Source organism: Ornithorhynchus anatinus, chromosome 7, assembly GCF_004115215.2.
Source record: "Ornithorhynchus anatinus isolate Pmale09 chromosome 7, mOrnAna1.pri.v4, whole genome shotgun sequence".
NCBI lineage: Eukaryota > Metazoa > Chordata > Mammalia > Monotremata > Ornithorhynchidae > Ornithorhynchus > Ornithorhynchus anatinus.
The window spans coordinates 73,112,005-73,139,415 of record NC_041734.1 but is presented as its reverse complement, the minus strand read 5'-3'; the positions used below and the strand labels follow the sequence as shown (position 1 = coordinate 73,139,415).

The 27,411-nt window shown below is 42.9% G+C and overlaps 1 protein-coding gene across 5 annotated transcripts in view; it reads left to right on the top strand.

Annotated features, from left to right (window-relative positions):
* The window catches only part of ADAM23 (ADAM metallopeptidase domain 23), a 201,161-nt gene that overhangs the window by 140,832 nt on the left and 32,918 nt on the right, over positions 1-27,411 (top strand). For all 5 annotated transcript variants that reach the window (XM_029069168.2, XM_029069169.2, XM_029069167.2 and 2 more), the window contains exons 12-19: positions 4,632-4,716; positions 5,671-5,761; positions 8,017-8,065; positions 13,489-13,588; positions 17,002-17,073; positions 17,581-17,667; positions 20,359-20,439; positions 25,958-26,008. In XM_029069168.2, coding sequence (XP_028925001.1) covers positions 4,632-4,716; positions 5,671-5,761; positions 8,017-8,065; positions 13,489-13,588; positions 17,002-17,073; positions 17,581-17,667; positions 20,359-20,439; positions 25,958-26,008 — 616 coding nt within the window. The remainder of the gene's footprint in view (positions 1-4,631; positions 4,717-5,670; positions 5,762-8,016; positions 8,066-13,488; positions 13,589-17,001; positions 17,074-17,580; positions 17,668-20,358; positions 20,440-25,957; positions 26,009-27,411) is intronic.

The following is a 27,411-nucleotide window of genomic DNA, read 5'->3' as shown; positions in this document are numbered from 1 at the left end:
AACAAAGGGCAACTGTGTTGTAGTTGTATTTGGTAAGTGCCTTCTATATGCAAAGTACTGGGACAGAGTACACGGATGGGGTATGAAGCATGGCCCTTGCCTCTCAAAGGGCTCACCCTCTAAGACTAAGGAAAGGATAGGGATTGAGGACTGACACGCGGAAACAATCAGAAGCCAGAAGCATTCATAAGCAGTTAAAAATAAATACCATAGGAACTACAGAAAATTATGGTTAAATGTGAGCAGTTTTGTAAAACTTCCTAGATTCCATACGTTCTCCTATAGCAACCCATTATGGACCCCTCATCCACGAATCTGCTCCAATTCTTGCCGAACCTCTTCATTGGCCTGGTGGACCGTAGTTCGTGAGCCTTGATAACAGATGTTTAAACTTACATCTGTAACTATGTCCCAGCCATGGCTGCGTTTACTAGAACCATATGGATAGTGTTATTTCAGCTTTGATTTATTACTCTCTAAGGCTGTTCATTTACAGACATTGATTTTGCAATGCAATCATTCAACTCAGCGGTAAGCCTTATTGAGGGCTTGCAGTGGGTGAAGTAGCATGCTAAGAATATGGAAGACCGTACAGAGGTTACTTTATACGCTATCCTGGGCCCACTGATTACTCTCTGTCTTAAAAGAGAGAGACGGTCTCCCAGGGAGAAACAGGCAAAGCAACAACTGTAAAAGATAATATTTCCTTCCCCATTCCCTCACCTCCCCTGGACCAAACTCTGACAGCCTTCTAAATGTCGTGAAGACAGGCTCGTCGCTGTGGTGTCAGACAAGAGCGTGGGTTACTAAGGAAACTTCAAAAAATAAAATAAAGGGCACTGCCCCTGCCCTCAAGGACCTTATTAATGAGAGAGAAGAAGCGTGGCTCAGTGGAAAGAGCAAGGGCTTTGGAGTCAGAGGTCATGGGTTTGAATCCCGGCTCCACCACTTGTCAGCTGTGTGACTGTGGGCAAGTCACTTAACTTCTCTGTGCCTCAGTTACCTCATCTGTAAAATGGGGATTAAGACTGTGAGCCCCATGTGGGGCAACCTGATTCCCTTGTGTCTACCCCAGCGCTTAGAACAGTGCTCTGCACCTAGTAAGCGCTTAACAAATACCAACATTATTATTATTATTAATGGGGGAGTCAGGCAGGCCCACATTATATAGAGAAACAGCCTTGCTTAGTGGAAAGAGCCCGGGCTTGGGAATCAGAGGTCATGGGTTCTCATCCCAGCTCCGCCACTTGTCAGTTGTGCGACTTTGGGCAAGGCACTGAACTTCTCTGTGCATCAGTTATCTCATCTGTAAAATGGGGATTAAGACTGTGAGCCCCACGTGGGACAACCTGATTGCTTTGGATCTACCCCCATGCTTAGAACAGTGCTTGGCACATAGTAAGCGCTTAAAAAATACCACCATCATTATCATTATTGCATAGTACAGCGGAAGCAGGAGAACAAACATAGATACCAGTGGTAACTGCAGAAGCCTGAAAACAATGAATATGTAAATGACTACATAAATAAGAGCTATGGGTGGCTGTTGGGGTGAAATTAATGATGGTGGGATTTGTCAAGCGCTTACTATGTGCCAAGCACTGTTCTAAGTACTAGGGTAGATGCAAGGTAATCAGTTTGTTCCACATGGGGCTCACAGTCTTCATCCCCATTTTAGAGATGAGGGAACTGAAACATAGAGAAGCTCAGTGACTTTCCCACACAGCTGATAAGTGGCAGAGCAAGGATTAGAACCCATGACCTCTGACTCCCAAGCCCGTGCTCTTTCTACTAAGCCATGCTGCTTCTCAGTTGCCTAGGGCGCTGGTGATTTAGCTGTAGAAATACCTCCAGGTGGACGTGAGTTTTAAGAGACTTTTTTTAACAGGGAGTGATGTACCTTTTAAGATTTGAAGGGGGAAAAGGATTTCCAGTCAGGAGATAGGACATGATCAGTCAATCAATCAGTAGTATTTATTGAGTGCTTACCGTGTGCAGAACACTGTACTAAGTGCTTGGGAGAGAACAGTATAACAGAGTGGGTAGATATGTTCCCTGCCCACAGTGAGCTTGCAGTCTAGAAGAATAATGGATCAGGGACAGGAGAGTCAGAAACAAAGTACAATAAACAAGGTTAGCTTAGATGCTGCATATTTCATCTTTCCATTCATTCATTCAGTAGTTTTTATTGAGCGCTGACTATGTGCAGAGCACTGGACTAAGCGCTTGGAATGTACAATTCGGCAACAGATGGAAACAATCCCTGCCCATTGACGTGCTTACAGTCTAATCGGGGGAGACAGACAAAAACAATAGCAATAAATAGAATCAAGGGGATGTACACCTCATTAACAAAATGAATGGGGTAATAAAAATATATACAAATGAGCAAATGAGCACAGTGCTGGGGGGAGGGGAAGGGAAACGGGGAGGAGCAGAGGGAAAGGGAGGAAAGGGGGCTTAGCTGAGAGGAGGTGAAGGGGGCCAGAGAGGCAGCAGAGGGAAAAGGGGGTAGCTCAGTCTGGGAAGGCCTCTTGGAGGAGGTGAGCTCTCAGTAGGGCTTTGAAGAGGGGAAGAGAGTCAGTTTGGCGGAGGTGAGGAGGGAGGGCATTCCAGGACCGCGGGAGGACGTGGCCCGGGGGTTGACAGCGGGATAGGCGAGAACGAGGGACCGTGAGGAGGTGAGTGGCAGAGGATGTGGGGTGGGCAGTAGAAAGAAGGGAGGATGATCAAATCAGTTGCTTAATATTACTAGTAGAAGTGTCGGAAAGCACTGGAATAAAGACACACTAGGGGATCTTGCTAAGAATGTGCAGGAGGAAGGAAGTACTTCCTAGTGATCGTAACATCAGGCCTGCAAGTCATAAGTCCTGATTGCTCCAAACTTCTCCAACACTGATGGTTCCTTAATTTTGGCTTATATAATTAGGCTTAAAGTCAGAAATGTCGTGCTCGGTATATTGCCATCCCAACCTCTTAGTACAGTGCTCTGCACACAGTACAGATGCAATCAATACATATAATACATGTACATATATGTATATGTACATATAATCGATATTGTCCAGGTGCCCCTATTTCTATACCTGGCTGCAAGTATTCGAAACCCTTTTTCACAAGCCTCTAAAAGCACATGTAATAATAAGAAGAAGAAGAATTGCATTTGTTATGCATTTACTGTGTGCCACACACTGTTCTAAGCACTGGGGTAGATACAAGGTAATCAGGTTATCCATGTGGGGCTCGCAGCCTTAATCTCCATTTTACAGATGAGGTAACAGGCACAGAGAAGATAAGTGGCTTGCCCAAGGCCACACAACAGACAAGTGGCAGAGGTGGGATTAGAACCCGTGTCCTCTGACTCCCAAGCCAGCGCTCTTTCCACTAAGCCTAGCTGCTTCTCTAAGCAATATGCATAGAGATATGCAATCACCATTAAATTCCTTGTAGGCAGGTTAAGTGTCTACCAACTTTAGTATATTGTACCCTCCCAAGCGCTAAGTACAGTGCTCTGCATACAGGAAGCGCTCAATAAATACGGTTGATAAATTGGACAATGTTGTCGCTATGAGATTATCATGAAAGCACCGTTGGAGAATAAAAGCTCTAGAAAAATTTAAGGTAAAATTTTAAAGGACAGGCTAGTGTAATTGCCCCAATTTTAGAGATGGAGAGTATGGCGTAATCAGTGAATCAGTGTTATTTATCGAGTACTTACTGGGAAAGAGCACTGTACCATTCGGGAAAATTCTATATGATAGAATTGGTAGGCACACTCCCTGCCTACGGTGAGCTTAACCCATGACTGCAAAGCAGAGGTGAGACTTTTCAGTCTGTTGCTCAGCCACAAACTCAAACATTTCCCTGGATTCTGTCACCAGTTTAGGCGTAGCCCACTGACTTCCTGAAATGGACGTCCTTGCCTTTGACCGATGTAGTGAGGAAAGCAAACACTTAGTTCTGTGACAGGCTATTCAGCCCAAGTCTTGGTGTGAAATGCATAAAACTGCCATTTGAATTATGTGTTTTCATTTAAGATAATCAATCACTATTCTGTATTTGCCCTTGTCATTCCTACTAATTACATAATTGCACCCTTGAAATATATTTGACAGCGTAAACCATTTAAGTGCTGAGTAGTGATGCTCGCTTTCAAAGACACATTATTGACTTCCTTGTCTAGAACAAGAGGGAAAATATTTGAGATTAAAATACCCTAGATAGTCGACTAATTGCAGGATTACACGATTCAGCGTAAGCTGTGAGTTGATAGAGGTTCTTTCTATTCAGGATGGGGTTATAATAATACCATATATCTGTAGTGCATTTTTACTTTTTTCAAAGAGCTTCCTCAATGATTAGCTCATTTTGTCCTCACAACATCCCTGTGAGGTTGAGCGGGGTGGATTTTATTATTCCCACTGTAAGGAAATGGCCCAAAGGGGTGAAGTGACTCGCCTAAGGTCTCCTCTCCTTTAGCGATGAGTAGGTTTTCTTTGAAAACGTGTTTTTGGATGAAAGGCAGTAAAATCAAGCGTTTTTTCATAGGGGACTAAGTAAAGGAAATTTAGACTTTCTTGTTGATTTTACTGACTGACTTTTATTAATGGTAGCTTTTTTACTTTCTTCAGGAGCGTCACATTCCACTATAAAAGAAGCAGTTTGAGTTACTTTGGAGGTGTCTGTTCTCGGACCAGGGGAGTTGGAGTCAATGAGGTAACTTTTCCATCAACTGTTTTAAATATTCAATTGAATCCAGTACTGATGGCCTGGCTTTTCATGTCCCACTTCATGTACACACATGTCACACACTGCTTTCTTATTTGGGGGTGATGACAGTATAAAAAACACAAAATCACTGCCTGTATCTACAGCAAGTCCCAAGGCACATTTAGGTTTAGAAGAGAGTCGGTTTCCATGTTGTATTTAATTTCCTCTATACTTAACTAAAACCTAGATATGTAAACTTGCCTGGATTTTCCTTTGGGACTGAAGAATAGAAGCTTCTATTTTAATTGTTTTCCCAATCCGTGTAGGACTGGTATTCGGTCATGTGCCTTTTCTCAGAGACAGGGGTCTGTTGATCAGACCAATTCAAATTCAGTGTATTTTGTAATATCCACATAAAGCATGTGTTTTATTTCAATATGTTTTTATACCCGTCTACTTACCTGCAGGACACTTTCAACCCAGTGATTCTGTATTTCAAATACACCTGCTTATTTAGTAAAAACCCATCATGAATAGGTCTAAATGAGAGTTTTAAAGTTGTCATTTCACTCTAAAGAAATCATAGGGCCCGGATAGCTGTCTTGTGATGAAATTTGACAGGAGCGTAATATCCTTGTGGTCCACTGGGAATTGATCCAATCTCAGTTTGAGCAGAGTAAGAAACCAGTCTGAATACAGTTTAGCCAATCTATTTGGCGTTTCCACATGATAAAATGAAGTGCAGAGATCACCTCACTTGATGTGAGGAGTTGTCAGCTACTTTGTCCCCAACGATGCGGTGGAGATTTTAAGTGCATATATAGATCGTGGGGTATCTGGTACCGTAATATCCAGATGAGACTGGGAAATGAAATGAGGTGGTAATGTAAGTAACGATAATTAGCTCTGTGCACTCTCTCAATTGTTTTCCCCATACACCTTCTTAATCTCTAAAAACAGTATGGTCTTCCAATGGCAGTGGCACAAGAATTATCCCAGAGTCTGGCTCAGAACCTTGGGATTCAGTGGGAGCCATCAAGTCGAAAGCCAAGTATGTACATTGACTCTCTCCTTTTCTTTTAAATGCTGTTCTTTGAGAACAATAGCTGCGTAAAATACGATGGTGATCTCTCTTTAACTTTAGGGTCATTTAGGGTCGTCGAATTGCAGGGAATTTTTTTTAAGGTTTTTGGTAAGTGCTGAATGTGTGACAGAAGTATTGTATTGTACTCTCCCCGGTGCTTAGTACAGTGCTCTGAACACAGTAAGCACTCAATCAGTATGATTGATTGATTGCCAGGCCCTGGAGTAAAGCGCTGGGGTAGATACAAGGCAGTCAGGTTGGACACAGTCCATGTCCTACATGGGCCTCACATCTTTAATCCCCATTTTACAGATGAGGTAATTGAGGCAGGCAAAGATAATTATTTTATAAAGTAGGCAAAGTCAAGTAAGTCAATCGCAAGGAGTTCATAACATGCTTATTTCTAAATGATCGCTCTCCAGATAAAACCTACAGAGTTATTCCTAACCTATGAGAAGGTTTTCTACATACTGAAGTTTTAAAATTAACACCTCTTTCATGCCTTATAGAGCAGACATTAAAAATATCTACATTTTCTTCTCCCAATATAGTTGCCAAGTAGAAATACTTTAAACATAACTGTTCTTTGAGCTGCATTCAAGAGAAAGGGTACATGAGCTTTTTATTTTCAAGGACCACTTGACTCACCTAATGGTTCTGTTACACATTAAGCAGTGCGGTCACTGAAACCGTCAAAAGGAAAAATATAAAATCCACTGTGTATCTGAACCCTTAGTACATTTTGCTTTGTCCTTCTATACCGGTGTTTATTGTTATATTGTGTTCTCCCAAGCGCTTGAGAAGCAGCGTGGCTCAGTGGAAAGAGCACGGGCTTGGGAGTCAGAGGTCATGAGTTCGAATGCCGGCTCTGCCACTTGTCAGCTGTGTGACTGTGGGCAAGTCACTTCACTTCTCTGTGCCTCAGTTACCTCATCTGTAAAATGGGGATTAACTGTGAGCCTCACGTGGGACAACCTGATCACCCTGTATCTACCCCAGCGCTTAGAACAGTGCTTGGCACATAGTAAGCGCTTAACAAATACCAACATTATTATGCTCAGTACACAGTAAGCACTCAATAAATACAAATGAATTAATCAATAGTCTCTTGTGCACATTTTCGTGTATTCTAAGAGGAATCAACAATTAGGATTCAACTTAAATAGATTCCTTACAATATGTCGTTTAATTAGTTGTGGTATATATTAAGTGCTTAAGATGTGCCAGACACTGTTATAAGGCTGTGGTTAGTACAAACCTAACAGCTCAAACCCAGTCCCTGTCCCACAAAGCTCCTTCAGAAGCATAGTTGAATTGCAGAAGAATTGCTTGCAAAATGGAGGGAATTAGAATGTGTTTCAGCATCCTTTTTTGGTCTAATCTAGAACTATTCCCATTCCAGTTGATTGGCAAAATTTAAATTTTATTCTTTGGGGCCTGAGTCATGCATTGGGAAATGATAGTTTTATATCATATCCCAGCCAATAGGGAGGACGTTTAACCTCGTGAAAGACGTACAGTCCCGGGAGTCTCGGGACTTGGGTTCTAATGTCAGCTCTGCCACTTGCCGGCTGTGTGATGTTGAGCAAGTAACCTAACTTCTCTGTGCCTCACTTCCCTCATCCGCAGAACGAGGCTTCAATTCCTGTTCTCTTCCCTTCTTCAACTGTCAGCCCCACGGGGGACAGGGACTGTTTCTGACCTCGTTATCTTGTGTCTACCCCAGCACTTAGTTCAGTGTTTGGCCCACAGTAAGCACTTAACAAATGCTATTATCGTCATTATTAGTAGTACTAATAATGTTATTACTCTAAATATAGTTTGTGATAGTTGGATCAATGTAGATTGTCCTTTAGGGTGGTAGATAGGGAAAAATTGACTGGATATGACAAAACCAGGAACTGAGTTCACTTTTTTATGGTTTTTGCTAAATGCTTACTATTTGCCAGACATAGTATGAAGTCCTGGGGTAGGTACAAGTTAATCAGGTTGAACACAGTCCATGTCCCACATAGAGCTCACAGTCTTAATCCCCATTTTACAGGTGAATAACTATGGCACAGAGAGGTTAAGTAATTCAGCCAAGGTCACACAGCAGAGAAGTTGCAAAGCATCATGTCCTTCATAAATGAACTACTGAGTTTAATATAGAAAAGATGACATGTTTCTCCTTTCCCTTCTTCTCTTCTTCTCTTCCTCCCTTTTGATTCTCACCTGACCAGAATGTGACTGCACAGAATCCTGGGGTGGATGCATCATGGAAGAAACAGGGTAATGCTTTATGAATCCGTTCCTCGGTATTTTGGAGGGGGAATCAAGCACCACCTGATTTTTTGGTTTGTTTCATTGCCATTTGCTTCATATGGAAAAACTTTTTTTTCCTCATATTGCTAAGAACTTACTGCAGCAACAGCACAGAAAGTACAAAAAGGATGGCACGAAGTATGGTTTGAATCTCTGCCTAAGTAGAAACCAAAATCGGACAGGCAGGATAGATTGTTAGGATTACATAATATGTTTGCAGCCATTGATTTGTGGAAAAGAAAATATATGGGCAAAAGTAAGGCAATTTCCAGCAGGATTTTTTTTTTTCAATTTCACTCCAATTTCAACCCCCTGATTTATTTGGTCAGCTATAGCTTTTTACATTAAGTAGAACTTCTGGAGCTGCCTTTCTAGTGAGAACATAAAAACACAAAACCGTGCATAATCTCCCCTTGGTCAGCTCTTCTGGAAAAAGTTTTAGACTAGCAATTTAGACCAAATGATGACTTATCTGATAAACTCAAGTCACTAAAATATGTGATCATTTCTACTTTTATTTTAAAATTGGAGTTGTGGTGGATATAAGTAGGCTAGAGTCCACTCTTTATATTAGCCGTTAGAAGGATAATTCCAACAGTCTTTAGATTCAATATAATAATTATTTTTTAGTAGATTTCAGCTGGGTCTGCAAATATCAACATGGGAAGCAGTGTTGCTTAGTGGTTAAAGCACGGGCCTGGAAGTTAGAAAGAAGGACTAGGCTCTAATCCTGCTCCACCATTTGTCTGCTGTGTGACCTCGGGCAGGTTGCTTTACTTTTTTGTCCCTCAGTTACCTCATCTGTAAAATGGGGATTAAGACTGTGAGCCCCATGCGGGACAGGGGCTGTGTCCAATCTGATTAAATTGTATCTGCCTCAGCGCTTAGAACAGTGCTTGGCACATAATAAGCGCTTAACAAGTACCATAATAATTATTAGTACAATAATTTTTATTAATTAGTATTTATTGACTCCCAATCTTTTGTTCTTTCAATTAGGTCATTCATCGTCAGGTACAGCTTCTTATTTGTTTGGGGGTCTGCTTAACCACTGCCTGAAGTATTGGTAACTCTGTAAGCTCCCTGAAGGCAGGGATCCTATCTACCAACTCTTCTACAGTGTAATAATAATAATAATAATAATAATGGTACTTGTTAAGCGCTTACTATGTGCAGAGCACTGTTCTGCCCAAGCGTAGAGTGCTCTGCATGTATTATCGATTGATTGCTCCCTTCTTCCGCCTGCCAGCTTGTCTGCGTGGATCCTGCAAACCGATTTCCCTGAAACTCCCACGGGATAGAAGCGAGTTGTGGGGTGAAGCCGAGAGCGAGAAAAGCCATAAATGCTCCCTGGGCTAACAAGCTTCCGGAAACAGGCTTTGAGCAAGACCGGTGATACGTGCCTCAGAAATATCAGACAATATCTCATAAGGAATTATCTACTGAGTTAACTTGATGGTGAAAGTTAGATTTGCCCCTTACAGTTTCAAGCTGAAAAAGCCCCTTTTCCACTGGAACTGCTTTAAAGAACCCTTTGCCACAGGCAGACGCAGCCTTTGAATAGGTAGTTGTGATTTAGAAGGTGTCATTGGAAATCAATGTTGCCATCAATCCGTGTTCAAAAGACTCTTAATAGGTCTATGTACAATAATAAAATAGCCCTGCAAATGCTTTTACAGGCAATATGCTTCATTTTAAGAATGCATACATCCAATATTTTAGGTATTATTCTCTCTTGATTAACCTGTTTAAAGCTAATTAGGTCCCCATTCGTTGCATCTTTCCTCTAAATACACAGTCAGAGTAACTGTTTATTCCAAATAAATCACTGTTTTTTGTCTTGCCTACTTGTTATTAGAATGAACCTATTAAATTAACCATAGCCCACCAATCTCAACTCCCTTGAATTCTTATTATGAATTTTTAGGTTCTTAGGGGCATGCCAACCGTCAAAAATGGTAGTTCTTAATAATTGCGGTACCAAATAATTTGACAATAGTTATATCATTACAGTGTGTGTCCAGTGAGAACTACATCTTGTACTTCAAATAGTGGGAGTTTGACTCTGAATTTTTCAGCTTTCAGACTTCCTTTTTGTAGTTTTTTATTTTAAACTGATCCACGGGCACACATTCTTTTATCTCATGGAGATTTTCCCCATATTGAGTAGCTCTATGTGAACAGCACTGTATTATAATGTTGGCATTTGTTTGTTAAGCACTTACTATGTGCAGAGCACTGTTCTAAGCGCTGGGGTAGATACAGGGTCATCAGGTTGTCCCACGAGAGGCTCACAGTCTTAATCCCCATTTTACAGATGAGGTAACTGAGGCATAGAGAAGTGAAGTGACTTGCCCACAGTCACACAGCGGACAAGTGAAGAAGAAGAAGGATGTTGGTATTTGTTAAGCGCTTACTATGTGCCGAGCACTGTTCTAAGCGCTGGGGTAGATACAGGGGAATCAGGTTGCCCAGCATGAGGCTCACAGTCTTCATCCCCATTTTCCAGATGAGGTAACTGAGGCCCAGAGAAGTGAAGTGACTTGCCCACAGTCACACAGCTGACAGGTGGCAGAGCCGGGATTCGAACCCATCACCTCTGGCTCCCCAGCCCGGGCTCTTTCCACTGAACCACGCTGCTTCTCTAGCAGAGTGGGATTTGAACCCATGACCCCTGACTCCCTAGCCCGTGCTCTTTCCACTGATCCACGTATTATGCAATTGGGAGGGTGCAATAAAGGTGGAAGACATGATCCCTGCCCGAAGTTCACTGGATTACATCCATTTTGAATAAATCTATAAATGCTCTGGAAATTCAGTGAATCAGTATTTTCATCAGCCTAAAATAGTCACCAATTTAATCAGCTCATATATCTTGAAACAACCACCTCCACTGTAAGCTAGACCCATTGAACTTCTAATAGATACGATTCCATAATAGAATCATGGACCTGGAAAGAACTTTATGAATTGTTCTAGCCAATCATTTGGCTAAAACAGTGGTTCAGGCAGAACTACATGAAAACAATTCAAGCCAGAAGGTAATTTCTTCTACATTTAAGGATACAAAACCCTCACGACTCTTAGAGTTATGGCCAAAGTCTTGAAATTACATTTGCCAGTGACTATTGAACAATCTGCTAGACACCGCACACTCCTGGGTCCCTCTCCCTCTCTCCTATTTCCTCTTCCGCGTCACCCTCCCTCCCCCATTTCCTCTTCCTTCTCTCTCTTTCTCCTTCCTCCTAATTCATTCCTTTTTCCTGCTCCCCTTCCTCTCCTTCTCCTCATTCCTCTCCCACTCCCTTTCTTTACTGTTCTCATATTTTAATCTAAAATCAGAGCACTTCATTCATTCAATTGTATTTATTGAGCACTTACTGTGTGCAGAGCACTGTACTAAGCACTGGTAAAGTACAATTCAACAACAGGTGGAGACAATCCCTACCCAACAACTGGCTCGCAGTCTAGAAGGGGGAAACAGACAACAAAACAAGTAGACAGGCATCAATAGCATCACTATAAATAAATAGAATTATGGATATATACACATCATTAATAAAATAAAATGATAGAATAAAATAATCTTGGATTCAAAGTTAATTCCATCTAGATCATCCTATTTCTCCTGAAGTCACCGTGCTCTTACCTAAAGACTATTGAAATTCACAGTAATAATAATAATTGCAGTACGTGTTAAATGCTTACTATGTGCCAGGCACGTACTAAGTGCCGGAGTGGATATGAGTAAAACGGTGGGACATAGTCCCTATTCCGTGTGGGGCTCACAGTCCTACAGATGAGGTAACTGAGGCCCAGAGGAAATCAAATGACTTGCTCAAGGTCATGTAGTAGACGAGTGGTGGAGCAGGGATTAGAATCCAGTTCCCTCTGACTCCCAGGCCAGTGCTCTATCCACTAGGCCACGCTGCTTCCCTATTCTTCACTAGAATTGTAAGCTCCTTTAGGGAAGGGATTGTATCTACTGACTCGTAGACTCCTAAGCACTTAGTCCAGTGCTCTGCACACAATAAACACTCAATAAATACCACTGATTGATTGCTTGATTCATGCTGCTCATCCCCAAAGCCAGGACCCACTTGCACGGATTTGTTTCCTTCCTCTGACTAAAGCCCGTACTCCAGAACAGCCCAAACGTTCAGCCTGTCCCACTTCTGATTTCCAAGCGAAGGTGTAAGGCTGGGGAAGGAACTCTCTCTTCCAATGACACCTCACCAAGCACAAATAGCTGTTTAGTTAGAAATTTGGCTGATTTTTTGGAAGCTGTGTATTTTGACAGTGTTCCTAGTTAAGGTTATTACTACAAGGAATCTTCCAATAATAATATTCATAATAATTATGGTGTTTGCTAAGTGCTTACTATGTACCAGGCACTGTGCTAAGCGCTGGGGTGGTAGTTAGTGGAAAGAGCCTGGGCTTGGGAATCAGAGGTCATGGGTGCTAATCCCGACCACCGCATGTCAGCTGTATGACCATAGGCAATCACTTAACTTCTCCGTGTCTCAGTTACCTCATCTGTACAATGGGGATGTATCTACCCCAGCGCTTAGAACAGTGCTCGGCACATAGTAAGCGCCTAACAGATACCGACATTATTATTATTATTATACAAACAAATCAGGGTGGACCCAATCCCTGCCCCATGTGGGGCTCACAGTCTTCATCCCCATTTTACAAATGAGGTAACTGAGGCCCAGAGCAATGAAGTGACTTGCCCAAAGTCACAAAGTGGTGGGGCTGGGATTAGAACCCGTGACCTGACTCCCAGGGTCGTGCCCTATCCACTATATACCATGCTCCTTATCTCATATATTAGCTCATATTCCATCGTAGATTCTGAATGTACCAGGCCTTGATTTTTCTTTCAAAATTTAGATTGCTTCAACTCCCTTTGCCTGGTAGTTTGGAATCAAGTTGTTTCCAATACTCACAGTGGATCGTTTACACTGATACCCGAGATAGAATAATAATAACAATAATAATAATAATGATGATGATGGCATTTGTTAAGCGCTTACTATGTGCCAAGCACCGTTCTAAGCACAGGGGGGATACAAGGTAATCAGGTTGTCCCATGTGGGGCTCAGAGTCTTAATCCCCATTTTACAGATGAGTTAACTGAGGCCCAGAGAAGTGAAGTGACTTGCCCAAAGTCACACAGTTGACAGGGGTGGAGTCGGGATTAGAACCCACGGCCTCTGATTCCCAAGCCCAGGCTTTTTCCACTGAGCCACGTTACTTCTCTTAAAATTATGCTCAGAGATTATAAATTATAGAAATTATACTCAGAGTCGTACGTGCTTTTACGTGTCTTCTCCGATAGCTGACTTTGGTGACTTATTTAGTCAACTGAATCTTTGTCCCTCTAGGGTATCCCATTCCAGAAAATTCTCAAAATGCAGTATTGCTGAGTATAAAGAGTTTTTACTGAGAGGAGGAGGTGCCTGTCTATTTAATAGGCCAACAAAGGTAAGTGAATTTAGTTGAACTTGTCATTGTCTTCATCCTGTGGATTCAACCAACCCAGAAGTTGGAAACGAGTCTGGAAAGGCAGTCAGTGAACCAAGGAGACTGTCATTCAGCAGCCGGAAGCTTCAGTGTCAGATATTCTAGGGCTAACATCTTTCTAGTGAAGCACAATAGGCTTAACTCAGAGCCCCAGCTTTCTGAATCTCCAGTTCCTTGGTTCAGTGCTTGTATAAAAAATGGTAGTTGCATTTATTGAGTGCCCACTTGGGAGAGTCCAATACAACAAAATTGGTCGAGAAGCTCCCTGCCCTCACGCCAGTCGAGGAGAGTGGGAGGATAGAGTAGATGGGTAAAATGGGCCCAGGTGATGGAGAGTCTCAAAGTCAAAATAAGGAATTTTTGTTTGACGCAACGGATATCATATGAAGAGATGTGGCGAAGCACTGGAAGATTTTGAGGAGAGGAGAACTGTGGGCTAAGCGATGCTTCAGGAAAATGATTCTTGCAGCAGGTTGTTGTGTAATAATAATAATAATAACAGTAATTATGGTATTGGCTAAGCGCTTACAGTGTACCAAGCACTTTCTAAGCACTGGGGTAGATACAAGATCATTGGATCCCACATGGAGCTCACAATGTAAATAGGAGGGAGAACACATAGTGAATCCCCATTTTACAGATGAGGGAAGTGAGGCCCAGAGAAGTTAAGTGACTTGCCCAAGGCCACCCAGCAGACAAGTGGCGGAGACAGAACTCAGGACCTCCGACTCCCAGGCCTCAGTTCTTTCCACTAGACTGCACTGCTTCACAGTATAGACTGGATCGGGAGAGGATCGAGGCGGGGAGACCAGCGATGAGGCTAATGTATGATACTTCAAGTTACCATGGAATTTCTAGTTGTAGTGATGTTGGACCTTTCGTCTCCTGTGTTTACTGTCTGATGGGTGCTTTGGGTTCTTGTCTGAAGAAAAAGATGCTTTCTTTGACCAGCCCATTGGACAAAGCCACCTCTCTTTGAGGTCTTCGTTGTAGCTCCTTGCCAATCTGTTGGCATATTTGGATTTACATCATCGGTCTTCCCAACCTTCTTGGTCCCATGATCTGGTCAGTGGTAGGGCTAAGACGTGGCTGTGGAGGTTCTTCTTTACAGGTCTGTGTCCTTTGCTCTGCCTCTAAAGTTAAGCCAGCAGTTTTCCATTGAAATTGTAAAGGGCTGTACCGTCAGCAGCAGACAAGCATTAAACACATACCCATAAATCAGAATTTTCAAAGCTACTTCTAAAGCATTAAAAAAATTTCTCTGTAAGAAAGTCAAATATAGGTTATGACTGTACAAAATAATTAATACTCTTTTGCAAATGCAAAGAGCAATGGAATCATGTTAGCATTAAAAAGACTTCTGTGGAGAGCTGACAAAATAATTTATCACCCTACCAGTAATTAAGTGATTTCACTGCTCCTAGGGGATGCCGGTTTGATCCCTGTCGTCAGCATAAAATCACCAAGAGTATAAAAAAATTTGTCAGAGGAATTTTTAAATGACCTTGAATCGTTTAAGCTAGGCTTCTACCCTGCTGTCTCTTTAGACCTTCATGGACATCTCTGTAGACGAGACACCTGATAAATATCATGTGAAATGGGAAAACACCAAAGGATGGAATAACAAATGAACAATGATATTTTCCACGGCGATGAATCAGTAGCATTTACTGAGCTCGTTTTGTGTGCAGAGCACTGTACAAATTGCCGAGAGAGTAAAATAGAATTAGTAGGCATGGTCCTTTCCTTTAAGGAGCTTGCAGTCTAGTAGAGGAGACAGGGAGTAAACTGAATTACAGGTAGGAAGAAGCAGTAGAATTTAAAGATATTTTTAAGTACTGCAGGACTGGGTGTGTGCATGTGAATGCCCAATTACTTGGGTGAAGTGGAACCAATCAAACAATGGTATTTATTGAGCCGTCACTGTGTGCAGAGCCTTCATTCATCCATTCAATCATATTTATTGAGTGCTTACTGGTGCAGAGCGTTGTTCTAAGGGCTTGGGAAAGTACAATGCAATAGAGTTGGCAGACGCAATCCCTGCCCATAAAGAGCTTCAGTCTATAGGGGTTGCTGAAGTGGCAGGGAGTGAGGAGAGAGGGTAGGGGGATGAGAGATAAATCAGGAAAGGCCTCCGGAAAAGATGTGCCCTCATCTGTAAAATGGGGATTAAGACCGTGCGCCCCTTGTGGGACAGAAAGTGTATCCTACCTTATTAACTTGTATCTACTCGAGCACTTAGAACAGTGCTCTACCCATAGTAAGCGCTTAACAAATATCATCATTATCATCGTGTGATCTCAGAAGAGATTTGAAGATAAGGAAAGCAGTGAGCTGCCAGATGTAAAAGTGGAGGGCATTCCGGGGAGAAGGAAGGGTGCGAGCTGAAGTCAGTGGGGAGAAACCAGGACGAGGCCCAGGTTGGCATGAGAGGAGTGAGCCGGAGGGGAGTGGGAGAAGAGTGAAGATGAGCCGAAGGGAGAGAGCTGAATGAGTGTCTTAGAGGCGGGGTCAAAAGACCGATGAACATGTCACTGTTGGAAGTTTGGAAAGAATGGGGAGCCAAATGCAGATGTTGTCCTGGAATTGAGTTGGGAGAGACTCGAGGAAGTTTGTCAGCTAAATGGGCAGTTTGCCAACCTTGTGGCTTAATGAAGAAAAAGTTGCTTTTCAGAGAGATTTCAGGAGTTTATTTGTATGTATTGATCATTCATCTCACATTCATTGATGATTTGAATGGACTGATGTACATGAAAGCAAGTCAGCAGAGAGCCTACCTCCTGGTTCCTATTAGCAGTAGATTTCAGGTCCTCTAGTAAATATAAATGAATCCCCCCTCTAGATTGTGTGCTCCTTGTGGGCAGGGAATGTGCTTACCAACTCTTTTGTATGTACTTTCCCAAGCCCTCACAGTAAGTGCTCAATAAAATACCACTGATTGATTGATCGATCCATTTACACTATCGCTTAGAGAGCTAATCTCTATGTAAAATAGCTAGAATCCCAGAGAGGAACCCTAAGCTCAAGAATTCATGGTGCAAGTCATTGTCCATGTTGCCAAAATGTTGACAACAGCTCAAAACCCCTATGGTAATGGATAGGAACAGCGTATAAGGGGTATATTCATTCATTCAGTAGTATTTACTGAGCACTTACTCTGTGCAGAGCACTGTACTAAGCACTTGGAATATACAGTTCGGCAACAGATAGAGACAATCCCTGCCCATTGACGGGCTTACAGTCTGATGACGGGATATATGAAGTAACTGACGGAGAAATGGGCCTGACTACTGATGTTACCCATGGACCCAGAGCTCTGTGTGTAAGCATTTTCTTTATGTTTTAAGCGTTTTTGTCTTTTCTTTGTCTCTTAGTTATTTGAAACTACTGAATGTGGCAATGGCTATGTGGAAGCAGGAGAAGAATGTGATTGTGGTTTCCATGTGGTAAGCTCCTGAGACCTTTGGAAATTTCCTAATCCTCCAAACACTTGGCCAGTAAATATAGAATAGACAGAAGGTTAGCCCTGTTAAGTTTCCCAGATCTTCTCCCCTTTTTTTTTGGTCAGCCCTTTCTTCAGAGCTGTTCACTTCCTTCAAGCACAGCTTAAATATTTAGTTCACTCATAACCTTCAGTTGTTTCATAGAATAAGTGTGAAAACCTTACTTGGTTCTTCCAATTCATTTTCTTTTCCAAGAATACTCCGATTAGGTGTTCACCCTTCTCATGCATTATCAGGGATGGGACACTGAAGTCGTGCAATGAGCAGTATTTCTCGAGCACCTCCTGTGCACCCAATACTGTGCTTTGAGCTTAAGAGAATAGAGTCGATCAGTAGACGTGATCCTTGCCGTCAGGGGCCTTCCCATCTATCTTACATTTTTACAGTGTGTAAAGATGAATGACCTCGAGTGGAAGGTTCTTGGTCACTGAAATATGATGTTTTCTCTAGGAATGCAGTGGAGATTGCTGCAAGAAATGCTCACTTTCCAACGGAGCTCACTGCAGCGATGGGCCCTGCTGTAACACATCCTGTCTCGTGAGTTACTTGAACAGTGGTCCATTTTTTTAACCTAACTTCTTCAGATGAGTGGCGTAACCCAAGGCCGATTGACCTGTCAGGGAGAAATGATTGAGGTGAACGCAGTCCAGATCTTTCTGGTTTTTAACCCACTTATTTAACTGCCTTGAACTTATTTTTCCAAAACGGCAGACTTGAAAAACCTCTGGTGCAGTCCCTGGTCACGAAACAGCAGGAGAGACCTCAACAGTAGCAGAAACCATTGTGTCCTCACCCATTTAGTAAATAATAATGATGGCATTTGTTAAGCGCTTGCTACGTGCCAAGCAGTGTTCTAAGCGGTGGGGTAGATACATGGTAATCAGGTTGTCCCATGTGGGGCTCACAGTCTCAATCCCCAGTTTACAGATGAGGTAACTGAGGTACAGAGAAGTGAAGTGACTTGCCCAAGGTCACACAGCAGACAAGTGGTGGAGGTGGGATTAGAACCCATGACCTCTGAATCTCCAGCCTGTGCTTTTTCCACTGAGCCACGCTGCTCAACCAATCAATGCTATTTATTAACAATTATAGTACTTGTTAAGTCCCTACTATGTGCCAGGCACTGTACTAAGTGCTGGGGTGGATACAGGCTATTCATTGAGTCTTTTCTGTGTGCAGAGCCCTGTACTAAGCGCCTGGGAGAGTACAGTACAATCCACCGTTGAGTATGATGCTCAGTGTAGCTTTCTAAAGGTCTGAAGGAGTCTTTTATACTTCCTTACGTAAACTAGGGATAATAGTAATAATAATTGTGGCATTTGATAAGTGCTTACTAAGTGTCAGGCACTGTACTAAGTGCTGGGCTGGTTACAAGATAATCATATTGGACACAGTCCCTGTCCCACATAGGGCTCTCAGTCTTAATCCTCATTTTACAGATGAGGGAACTGAGGCACAGAGAAGCTAAGCGACTTGCCCAGGGCCACTTAGCCGACACGTGGAAGAGCCGAGATTAGAACCCAGGTCCGTTTGACTGCCAGTCCCCTGCGTTATCCACTAGGCCACGGGATAAGGCAACACAAGTAATAAAAATGAAAGATATATTTGTCCTACCAACAAATAATGATAATAGTAACAATAATGATAAAATCTTTGATCTTTGTTAAGTATTGATTATGTGCCAATCATTGCATCCAGTGTTGAGTTAGAGACAAGATAATCAGTTGGACTTAGTGTATATCCCACACAGAGCTTACCCTCCAATTGGAAGGGAGAAGGTATTCATTCCCCAATTTAAAGCTGAGAAACAAAAGTCAGAGAAGTTAAATGACTTGTCCAAGGTCACAAAACAGGCAAGTTGCAGAACTAGGATTAGAACTCAGGTCTTCTAACTTCCAGACCCATTCTTTTTGCACTGTGCAACACAGCTTCTTAACTGGACAGACCAGAACCAGACAAATGGTAAGAGCATCAGAGCAGGACATCTGTGAGAACAGTTGTTTTAGGAAACAGCGCAGTGTTCCTAGTTATGACTCTCAGCAGGATCCCAGATTACTCTTTAAAATGATTCAGTTGTTTGGACTGTAAGCCCGTCGATTAGACTGTAAGCCCGTCAAACGGCAGGGACTGTCTCTATCTGTTGCCGACTTGTTCATCCCAAGCGCTTAGTACAGTGCTCTGCACATAGTAAGCGCTCAATAAATACTATTGAATCATGAAGTTTTTCTGAAACAATTCCCATGAGATTGACCAGTAGCCTCTGAAATCCCAATCATTTCAGTCCTTGATAATAGAGTCAGTTGGAATTCAAGTCAGCGGTGAGTGGAAATTGTGTCCATAGAGCTACTCTTTGATGACCCGAGTGAACTGGTTTTGTTGGTGGTGATGGCTGAAGGGTCATGACTATGTGAGAGCCATTTCCCACCTGAAATCATGAGTTTCCAAAATGTATTAAATAATTAGTAAAAAGGGCTGAATATTTAGGAGTGTTTATGGGTGATGGAGTCTCCCATCAAAAATGAAGCAGCAGGGCCTAGCGTAAAGAACACGAGCCTGGGAGTTAGAGGACCTGGGTTCTAATCTCAGCTTTGCCACTTGTCTGCTGTGTTACCTGGGCAAGTCACATAACTTCTCTGTGTTTCAGTTTCCTTATCTGGAAAATGGGGATTAAATCCTACTCCCTCCAACAAAGACTGTGAGCCCAAATGGAGCAGAAACTGTTCCAACCCGATTCACTTGTATCTACCCCATCACGTATAACAGTGCTTGACACATAATAGGCATTTACCAAGTACCATAAAAAAAACCAAAAAGCGATGGATGACCCTGGTCCTTATATTTCTGGTGGGTTATGAGAAGCAGCGTGGCTCAGTGGGAAGAGCCCAGGCTTAGGAGTCAGAGGTCATGGGTTCGTATCCCGGCTCTGCCACTTGTCAGCTGTGTGACTGTGGGCAAGTCACTTCACTTCTCTGTGCCTCAGTTACCTCATCTGTAAAATGGGCATTAACTGTGAGCCTCACGTGGGACAACCTGATTACCCTGTATCTACCCCAGCGCTTAGAATGGTGCTGTGCACATAGTAAGCGCTTAACAACTACCAACATTATTATTATTATGTGTAAAGCGGTCAACGAGGGAGCCACAAGGCTGACTTCAGGCAAACGTGAGAAGAATAATGTGGGTCGTTTGATTTGGTAAACATCCTTAACCAGTGGATTTTGGTTTCAGTTTCTGCCACGAGGCTATGACTGCCGCTACACAGTCAACGAATGTGATATTACGGAATACTGCACGGGAGACTCCGGCCAGGTACTACAAACTGGAATTGTTTCTGCATAAAACAGTAAAGCATGGATCATCTTGCTTTTTTTGGTCCCTCTGGCTTGCTTTAATACTGCAATGTGTAATTGTTTAATTGAGCAAAATTATTGATTCAGCTAGTCATCAGAATCCAAAACGATCCAGAATTGGATTTACTGATGATTTTGATTTTCCTAAATTTCTGAAGAACGTACGCCCAGACCGATACCCAAGTCATCAGTAGCAGTGGCTCCAATACACATAATGGGATAATAGAAGGAAAATTATGGGAAGCCAAGGAAAACACCACCTTATTGTTCCTGCAGGCTTGGAATCATTGTCAGTGTCAGAGTGCTGTGTTAGACAGGCCACTGGGACCACTGAACTTACCGTGTTTGGGATGTCATATGTTCCGAAGGCTGTGGTCGGACCGTACAATCGTGCGGACTCTGGGAAGCAGATTAAAATTAGCCATTTTGCTGTCCACGTCAAGCCACAACATTGGCACAGAGCAATGCACCACAGTTCAAAGATGTGTTCATTCATTCAATTGTGTTTATTGAGGGCTCCTGTGTGTAACGCACTGTACTAAGCTCTTGGGAGAGTTCAGTATAACAACCAACGGACATATTCCCTGGCCACGACAAGCTCACAGCCTGGCTTGTCGCCCGTTGAATTGCTTCTACCCAGAACTTCTAGAACCGGGCCCAGCTCTTAGCTCCACTTTACCTCACGGGACGAGAGCCAGACAAGGCATCTTTCACTCCGACTTGACTATTCATACCATCAGGGAATGACCTTATGATCCTGGTGAAATCCTCAGGACAATCAAATTGGGTTAGTATACTCAATTCAGGCAGAACCTGTGTTTCCACTCTACATTTTGGCTGAAATATGACAGCAGTACTTGGGAACGTTCTTTCAACTTTACACTGTGGACCTGTCTGGATTTGGCCTGATGGAGTGTTGGGAAAGACAGACGTGTGCATAATGTGCCGACTTGTTCATTCCAAGTACAGTTCTCCGCACATAGTAAGCGCTCAATAAATACTATTGAATGAATGAATGAATGAATAATGCACAAACTGCCAGGCCTTGCAAGAATGCAACCTCTCCGATATAGGAGGAACTGTGTGTTTGCCGGATCACGGGTCTGCCAGTGATGTCGAAGACTTTTGTAAAGTCTGGGTGTTCTCTCCCATCAGATTGTAAGCTCCCTGTGAGCCCGCTCTGGGCAGGGATTGTCTCTATTGCCGAATTGTACTTTCCAAGTGCTTAGTTTACAGTGCTCTGCACACAGTAAGCGCTCAGTAAATCCGATTGAATGAATGAATGGAAGCCGGTTTACCAACTTTTTTATTAAGCATAATAATAACAGTAATGACAGTAATAACATTGGTATTTGTTAAGCGCTTCCTATGTGCCAACCACTGTTGTAAGCGCTGGGGTGGATACAAGGGAATTAGGTGGTCCCACATGGGGCTCACAGTCTTCATCCCTTTTTCACAGATGAGGTAACTGAGGCACAGAGAAGTTAAGTCACTTGCCCAAGGTCACACAGCTGACAAGTGGCAGAGCCGGGATTAGAACCCACGACCTAATAATGGCATTTGTTAAACGCTATGTATCAAGCGTCGTTCCTAGCATTGGAGTAGCAGCGTGGCTCAGAGGAAGGAGCACGGGCTTGGGAGTCAGAGGTCATGGGTTCAAATCCCGGCTCAGCCGCTTGTCAGCTGTGTGACTTTAACTTATCTGTGTCTCAGTGACCTCATCTGTAAAATGGGGATTAAGACCGTGCGCCCCACGTGGGACAACCTGATCACTTTCTATCCTCCCCAGCACTTAGAACAGTGCTTTGCACATAGTAGGCGCCTAACAAATGCCTTCATTATTATTATTATTACACGAGCTAATCAGGTTGGACACAGTCCATGTCTCATATGGGGCTCACAGTCTTAATCCCCATTTTGAAGACCTGAGAAACAGAGAAGTTAAGTGACTTGCCCAAGGTCACACAGCAGACAAGTTGTGCTCCCAGGAATTAGAACCCAGGTGCTTCTCACTACCTGGTCCATGCTCTATCCACTAGGCCACGCCACTTCCCTTCTCTTTCGTACTGCACTTTTCCAACTGTTTAATGCAGTGCTTTGCCCAGGGTAGATGCTCAATAAATATTATTGATTGATTAAAATCCACTGTGAATGGACTCTGCTCCGTCAATCAGTGGTATTCATTGAATGCTTACCCTGTTCAAAGCACTCTACTAAGCGCTTGGGAAAGTGCAGTAGGATGAGCAGGCACCATTCCTGCCTTCAAGGAGCTTACAGTCTAATTGTGGGGAGACAGGTACTAAAATAAATGACAGGTAGGGGGAAGCCGCAAAGTTTAAAGATATGTCCCTAGGTGCTGTGGGACGGAGGGAGTGGTAGAAATACCTTAGCGTTTTGGGGGTACAGACTCAAGTGCGTAGGTGATGCAGGAATTAGAGGGTAGTGTGTGGACCTTTGGCCTTTTCCCTCCACTATTTTGGTTATGTGGGTTGGGAATTTCATTTCATTTGTTTCATTTTAGGATAGAACAGAAAGTGAAAAGCCTGGAATGGTTTTACATACTCATTTTTTCACCAGAGTTGTACTTTACGTAATGCGGCCTTTTCCAACTCCTTTGCATTTGCACTCTGAGGGGAGATGCCCTTAACTCCAGCAGAAGCAGAGCGATCCAGGATCATTTTAGATCATCAAATGGATCCTGCCAGATGAGCCCTGTATGATCTCAGCTGTTTGGACCTAGGCACAAAAATCTCCGGAGTTACACTCTGAGAAGCTTAGACCCTGAATGTTCACCAGCAGACTGAAGATAATAACTTTATCTTGAGAGGCTTGCTAATATTGTAGGGTCCTTTAAGGCTTAGAACTCTAGATATATTTCACCCGAGGAAAGGTAGGGCAAGTTAGATGATGCCTGCAGAATAGAATTACTTCACCTTGTGGACTGGTATAATCTACTCTATCGACAAAGCCAAGATGTTGCTCGGGTTTCAGAAGCTCTTGCGTCTGTGACCTATCAATATCCATCTTGCCGCTTTCCTCGAGGAAGTGCCCAAGAAAGAGCTGATGCAGGGGGCCTGCAGGGAGTATCTGTTAAGAATTTGAGGAAGCATTACAGTCGCTAAAACCAACATCATCCTTGTCCCCAAGGCATGCATCGTTGGTGTCGTTTTCAACTTCCTCCTTGCTGACTTTTAACTTTCACAGTTAGGCTATCGCTAGATCTTGCTGGGTTTCTTTCCACAAGACGTCTCAGATCGTCCTTTTCCTCTCCAACATGGAGCCACCCCTCCCTAATTCAAGTTCTCATCGCCCCTCAATTAGATTGCTGATTCAGTCTCCATATTGGAGTCACTCTCTCTCTCTAATCAGTGGCATTTATGGAGTGCTTACTGTGTGCTCAGTGCTTTCCCACCTGAATCCTATAGTTAACATCCCTCCCCCTAAAAGTCCCCATTCCACAGCCCTCTCCGTCATTCATTCATTCAATAGTATTTATTGAGCGCTTACTATGTGCAGAGCACTATACTAAGCGCTTGGAATGTACAAGTTGGCAACAGAGAGAGTCCCTGCCCTTTGACGGGCTTACAGTCTAATCGATCAAGCCTCTCCTAAAATCCCACCATCTTCAGGAATCATTATCCATTAATCTTCACAACTCCAGATCATTTCAACTTCACAGTGACCCACGTGAAGCAATTGTGTATACATCCATATTTGAGTACTGCTCTTTAGCCATTTATTTGTCCCTTTTTTCACCTTTTTACATTATTACCCCCATTTGGTTCTTCTTCTGCTCACAGTATTTTATATAATCTGTGGTCATTTGACTCCCTCACTAGATTGTAAACTTCTTGAAGTTAGGTAACATGAAATTTACTCCTATTGTCCCAATTGTTTAGTATAGTGACCTGCATGCAGTAGGCACTCAATAAATAATAACAATAATGGTATTTTTTTAATAGCATTAAAAAATGCTTGAGAAGCAGCGTGGCTCAGTGGAAAGAGCACGGGCTTTGGAGTCAGGGCTCATGAGTTCGAATCCCAGCTCTGCCACTTGTCAGCTGTGTGACTGTGGGCAAGTCACTTAACTTCTCTGTGCCTCAGTTCCCTCATCTGTAAAATGGGGATTAAGACTGTGAGCCCCACGTGGGACAACCTGATTCCCCTATGTCTACCCCAGCGCTTAGAACAGTGCTCGGCACATAGTAAGCGCTTAACAAATACCAACATTATTATTATTATTATTTAAGCGTCTAATATAGCAGAGTTGGTAAATATGTTCCCTGACCATAACAAGCTTTCAGTCTAGAGGTATTTAGGGAAGATATATATGTATGTATATATAAAAAATGAACCTCCTGCCCTCCTCTAACCCTCCAGAGTGTTGCATTCTTGCAAAACATCATTTAAAGAAAATGTGAGCTGTAACACCCGTTGTGATGTTGCATGCATGCGCCCAAGCAGTTTATCCCGATCACAAGACATGCTAAGCCCAAACAGGCAGGTGTTGTGATATTTGTTAAGCATTTACTGCCCAAGGAGTCAGAAGGTCATGGATTCTAATCCCGGTTCTGCCACTTTGCTGTGTGACCTTGGGCGAGTCACTTAACTTCTGTGTACCTCGGTAACCTCATCTATAAAAGGGATCGAGACTATGAGCCGCACGTGGGACATGGACTGTGTCCAACCCAATTTTCTTGTATCGACCCCAACTTTTAGCATAGCACCTGGCACATAGGAAGCACTTAATAAATACCATTATTATTTTTATTTTTGTTATAATAATAAGGTAATGATAATAATGTTGGTATTTGTTAAGCGCTTACTGTGTGCCGAGCACTGTTCTAAGCACTGGGGTAGACACAGGGGAATCAGGATGTCCCACGTGGGGCTCACAGTCTTAATCCCCATTTTACAGATGAGGTAACTGAGGCACAGAGAAGTTAAGTGACTTGCCCACGGTCACACAGCTGACAAGTGGCAGAGCTGGGATTCGAACTCATGACCTCTGACTCCAAAGCCCATGCTCTTTCCACTGAGCCACGCTGCTTTATAATCAAGTTGGACACAGTCCCAGTCTCATAAAGGACTCACAGCCTAAGTAAGAGGAAGAAGGAGGAACAGCTGTTTAAGCCATTTGGTAGATGAGGAAACTGAGGCACAGAAAAGTTTTGACTTCCCTAAGTTCAAACAGCAGGCAGGTGGCAAAGCTGTGATTAAAAGCCAGGTCCAGTCTCTTTCTTCTAGACCACTTTGCTCTTACATTGTCACAAGAACGTTCCCAAATTCCTTACCCACATCCTTGGCCAATGACTAATGACAGCACACATTAGGCAGAAGCAGATGTACGCTGTTAAACATTTGACCATTGGCATTACGTACGATTGGGATTATGGCTTGTGCATTTTGCTTATTAAAAATATGTACCTTAGATAATGATACAATTTTCTGAGGGGTTTGGTTGGTTTATTTTTCAGTGTCCGCCCAATCTTCATAAACAAGATGGATATGCCTGTGATTCCAATCAGGTATGTTCATTTTCGTAGACAGGAGCTTGTCTTCTCAATAAGCATGTATTGTGATAATCGGCTTTTTCTAGAACGAGTTGTCCTATCCACCCCACTGTGGAGAAAAGAGATGGTTAATTTGGCAAATTCTCCCCCTCCCTCCAAGGGGACAGGAGGGGAGGGATTGACACGCCAGGACATTGTAAACCTGGTGTGAGCAGGGATTGTCTGTCTTTATTCCTGAATTGTACTTTCCAAGCGCTTAATACGGTGCTCTGCACAAGGTAAGCACTCAACAAATATGACTGAATAAATGAAGGAATTGTGTAAAACCAGAGATGAGCAGCTATTAGGGACAAATGGGTGGAATTGGGGAGGTAGCTCAAATTTGAAGACATCTGCCAGCCTTAGTTTAGATCCTGGAGTCTAATGCGTAAACCGTGGTATTCAGTTGAAACCTAAAGGTGAATTTAAGAACTGTGGGATGGAGAGAGGAGTAGAAAGGGAGAAAAGCATTACCAGATACTAGCTATTCTGAGACTTAGGAAAAAGGCCATTGTGATAGTTGCATTCACTTCTACCGTAAAAAGTGGCCGAGCCAGGATTAGAACCCAGACCTCCTGACTCCCAGCCTTCTGCTCTTTGCCGCTCGACCACACTGCTTCCTCTTGTCCCCAGTGTCTCCCTTTGTTCATTCAATCATATTTATTAAGCACTTACTATGTGCAAAGGACTGTATTAAGCGCTTGGGAGAGCGCAATATAACAGCAAACAGACACATTCCTGCCCACAACAAGCTTACAGTCTAGAGGGAGCTCACAGTCTGAGCACCCCAGTTGATGTTGTTCTTAATGCTTATGTTATAAAATAGGGGAATGAATACAGTGGACACATACAGGGTTAGCCATGATATATGCCCTTCAAGTTCTCTGCCTGCCATGTCAGCAATCAATCAATCAATCAATCAGTGGTATTTATCGAGCACTTACGGCATAGAAGGCTCTGTCCTAAGCTTATGGAAGAACACAGTACAACCCAGTTGGTAGACATGGTCACTACCCTCAAGAAGCTTACATTCTAGAGGGGGAGGCAGAGATAAAACTAAAAAACAGGGGAAGCGGTAGAGTATAAGGATTTATCCATAAGTGCTCTGGAGAGTAGGGATGGAGTGACTATTAGAGTTTAAAAGTACACATACAAGTGCATAGGTGATGCAGCAGGGAGGGCAAATCTTGGGGAATTGAGAGATTGGTCAGGTTAGGTTTCTTTGAAGAGATGGGATTTTAGAAGGGTTTGGAAGATGGGGAGAATGATGGTCTGTCAAATATAATAATAATAATTATGGTATTTGTTAAGCACTTCATATGTGCCAAGCACTGTTCCTAGCACTGGTAGAAACAAAATAATCAGGTTGTCCCACGTGG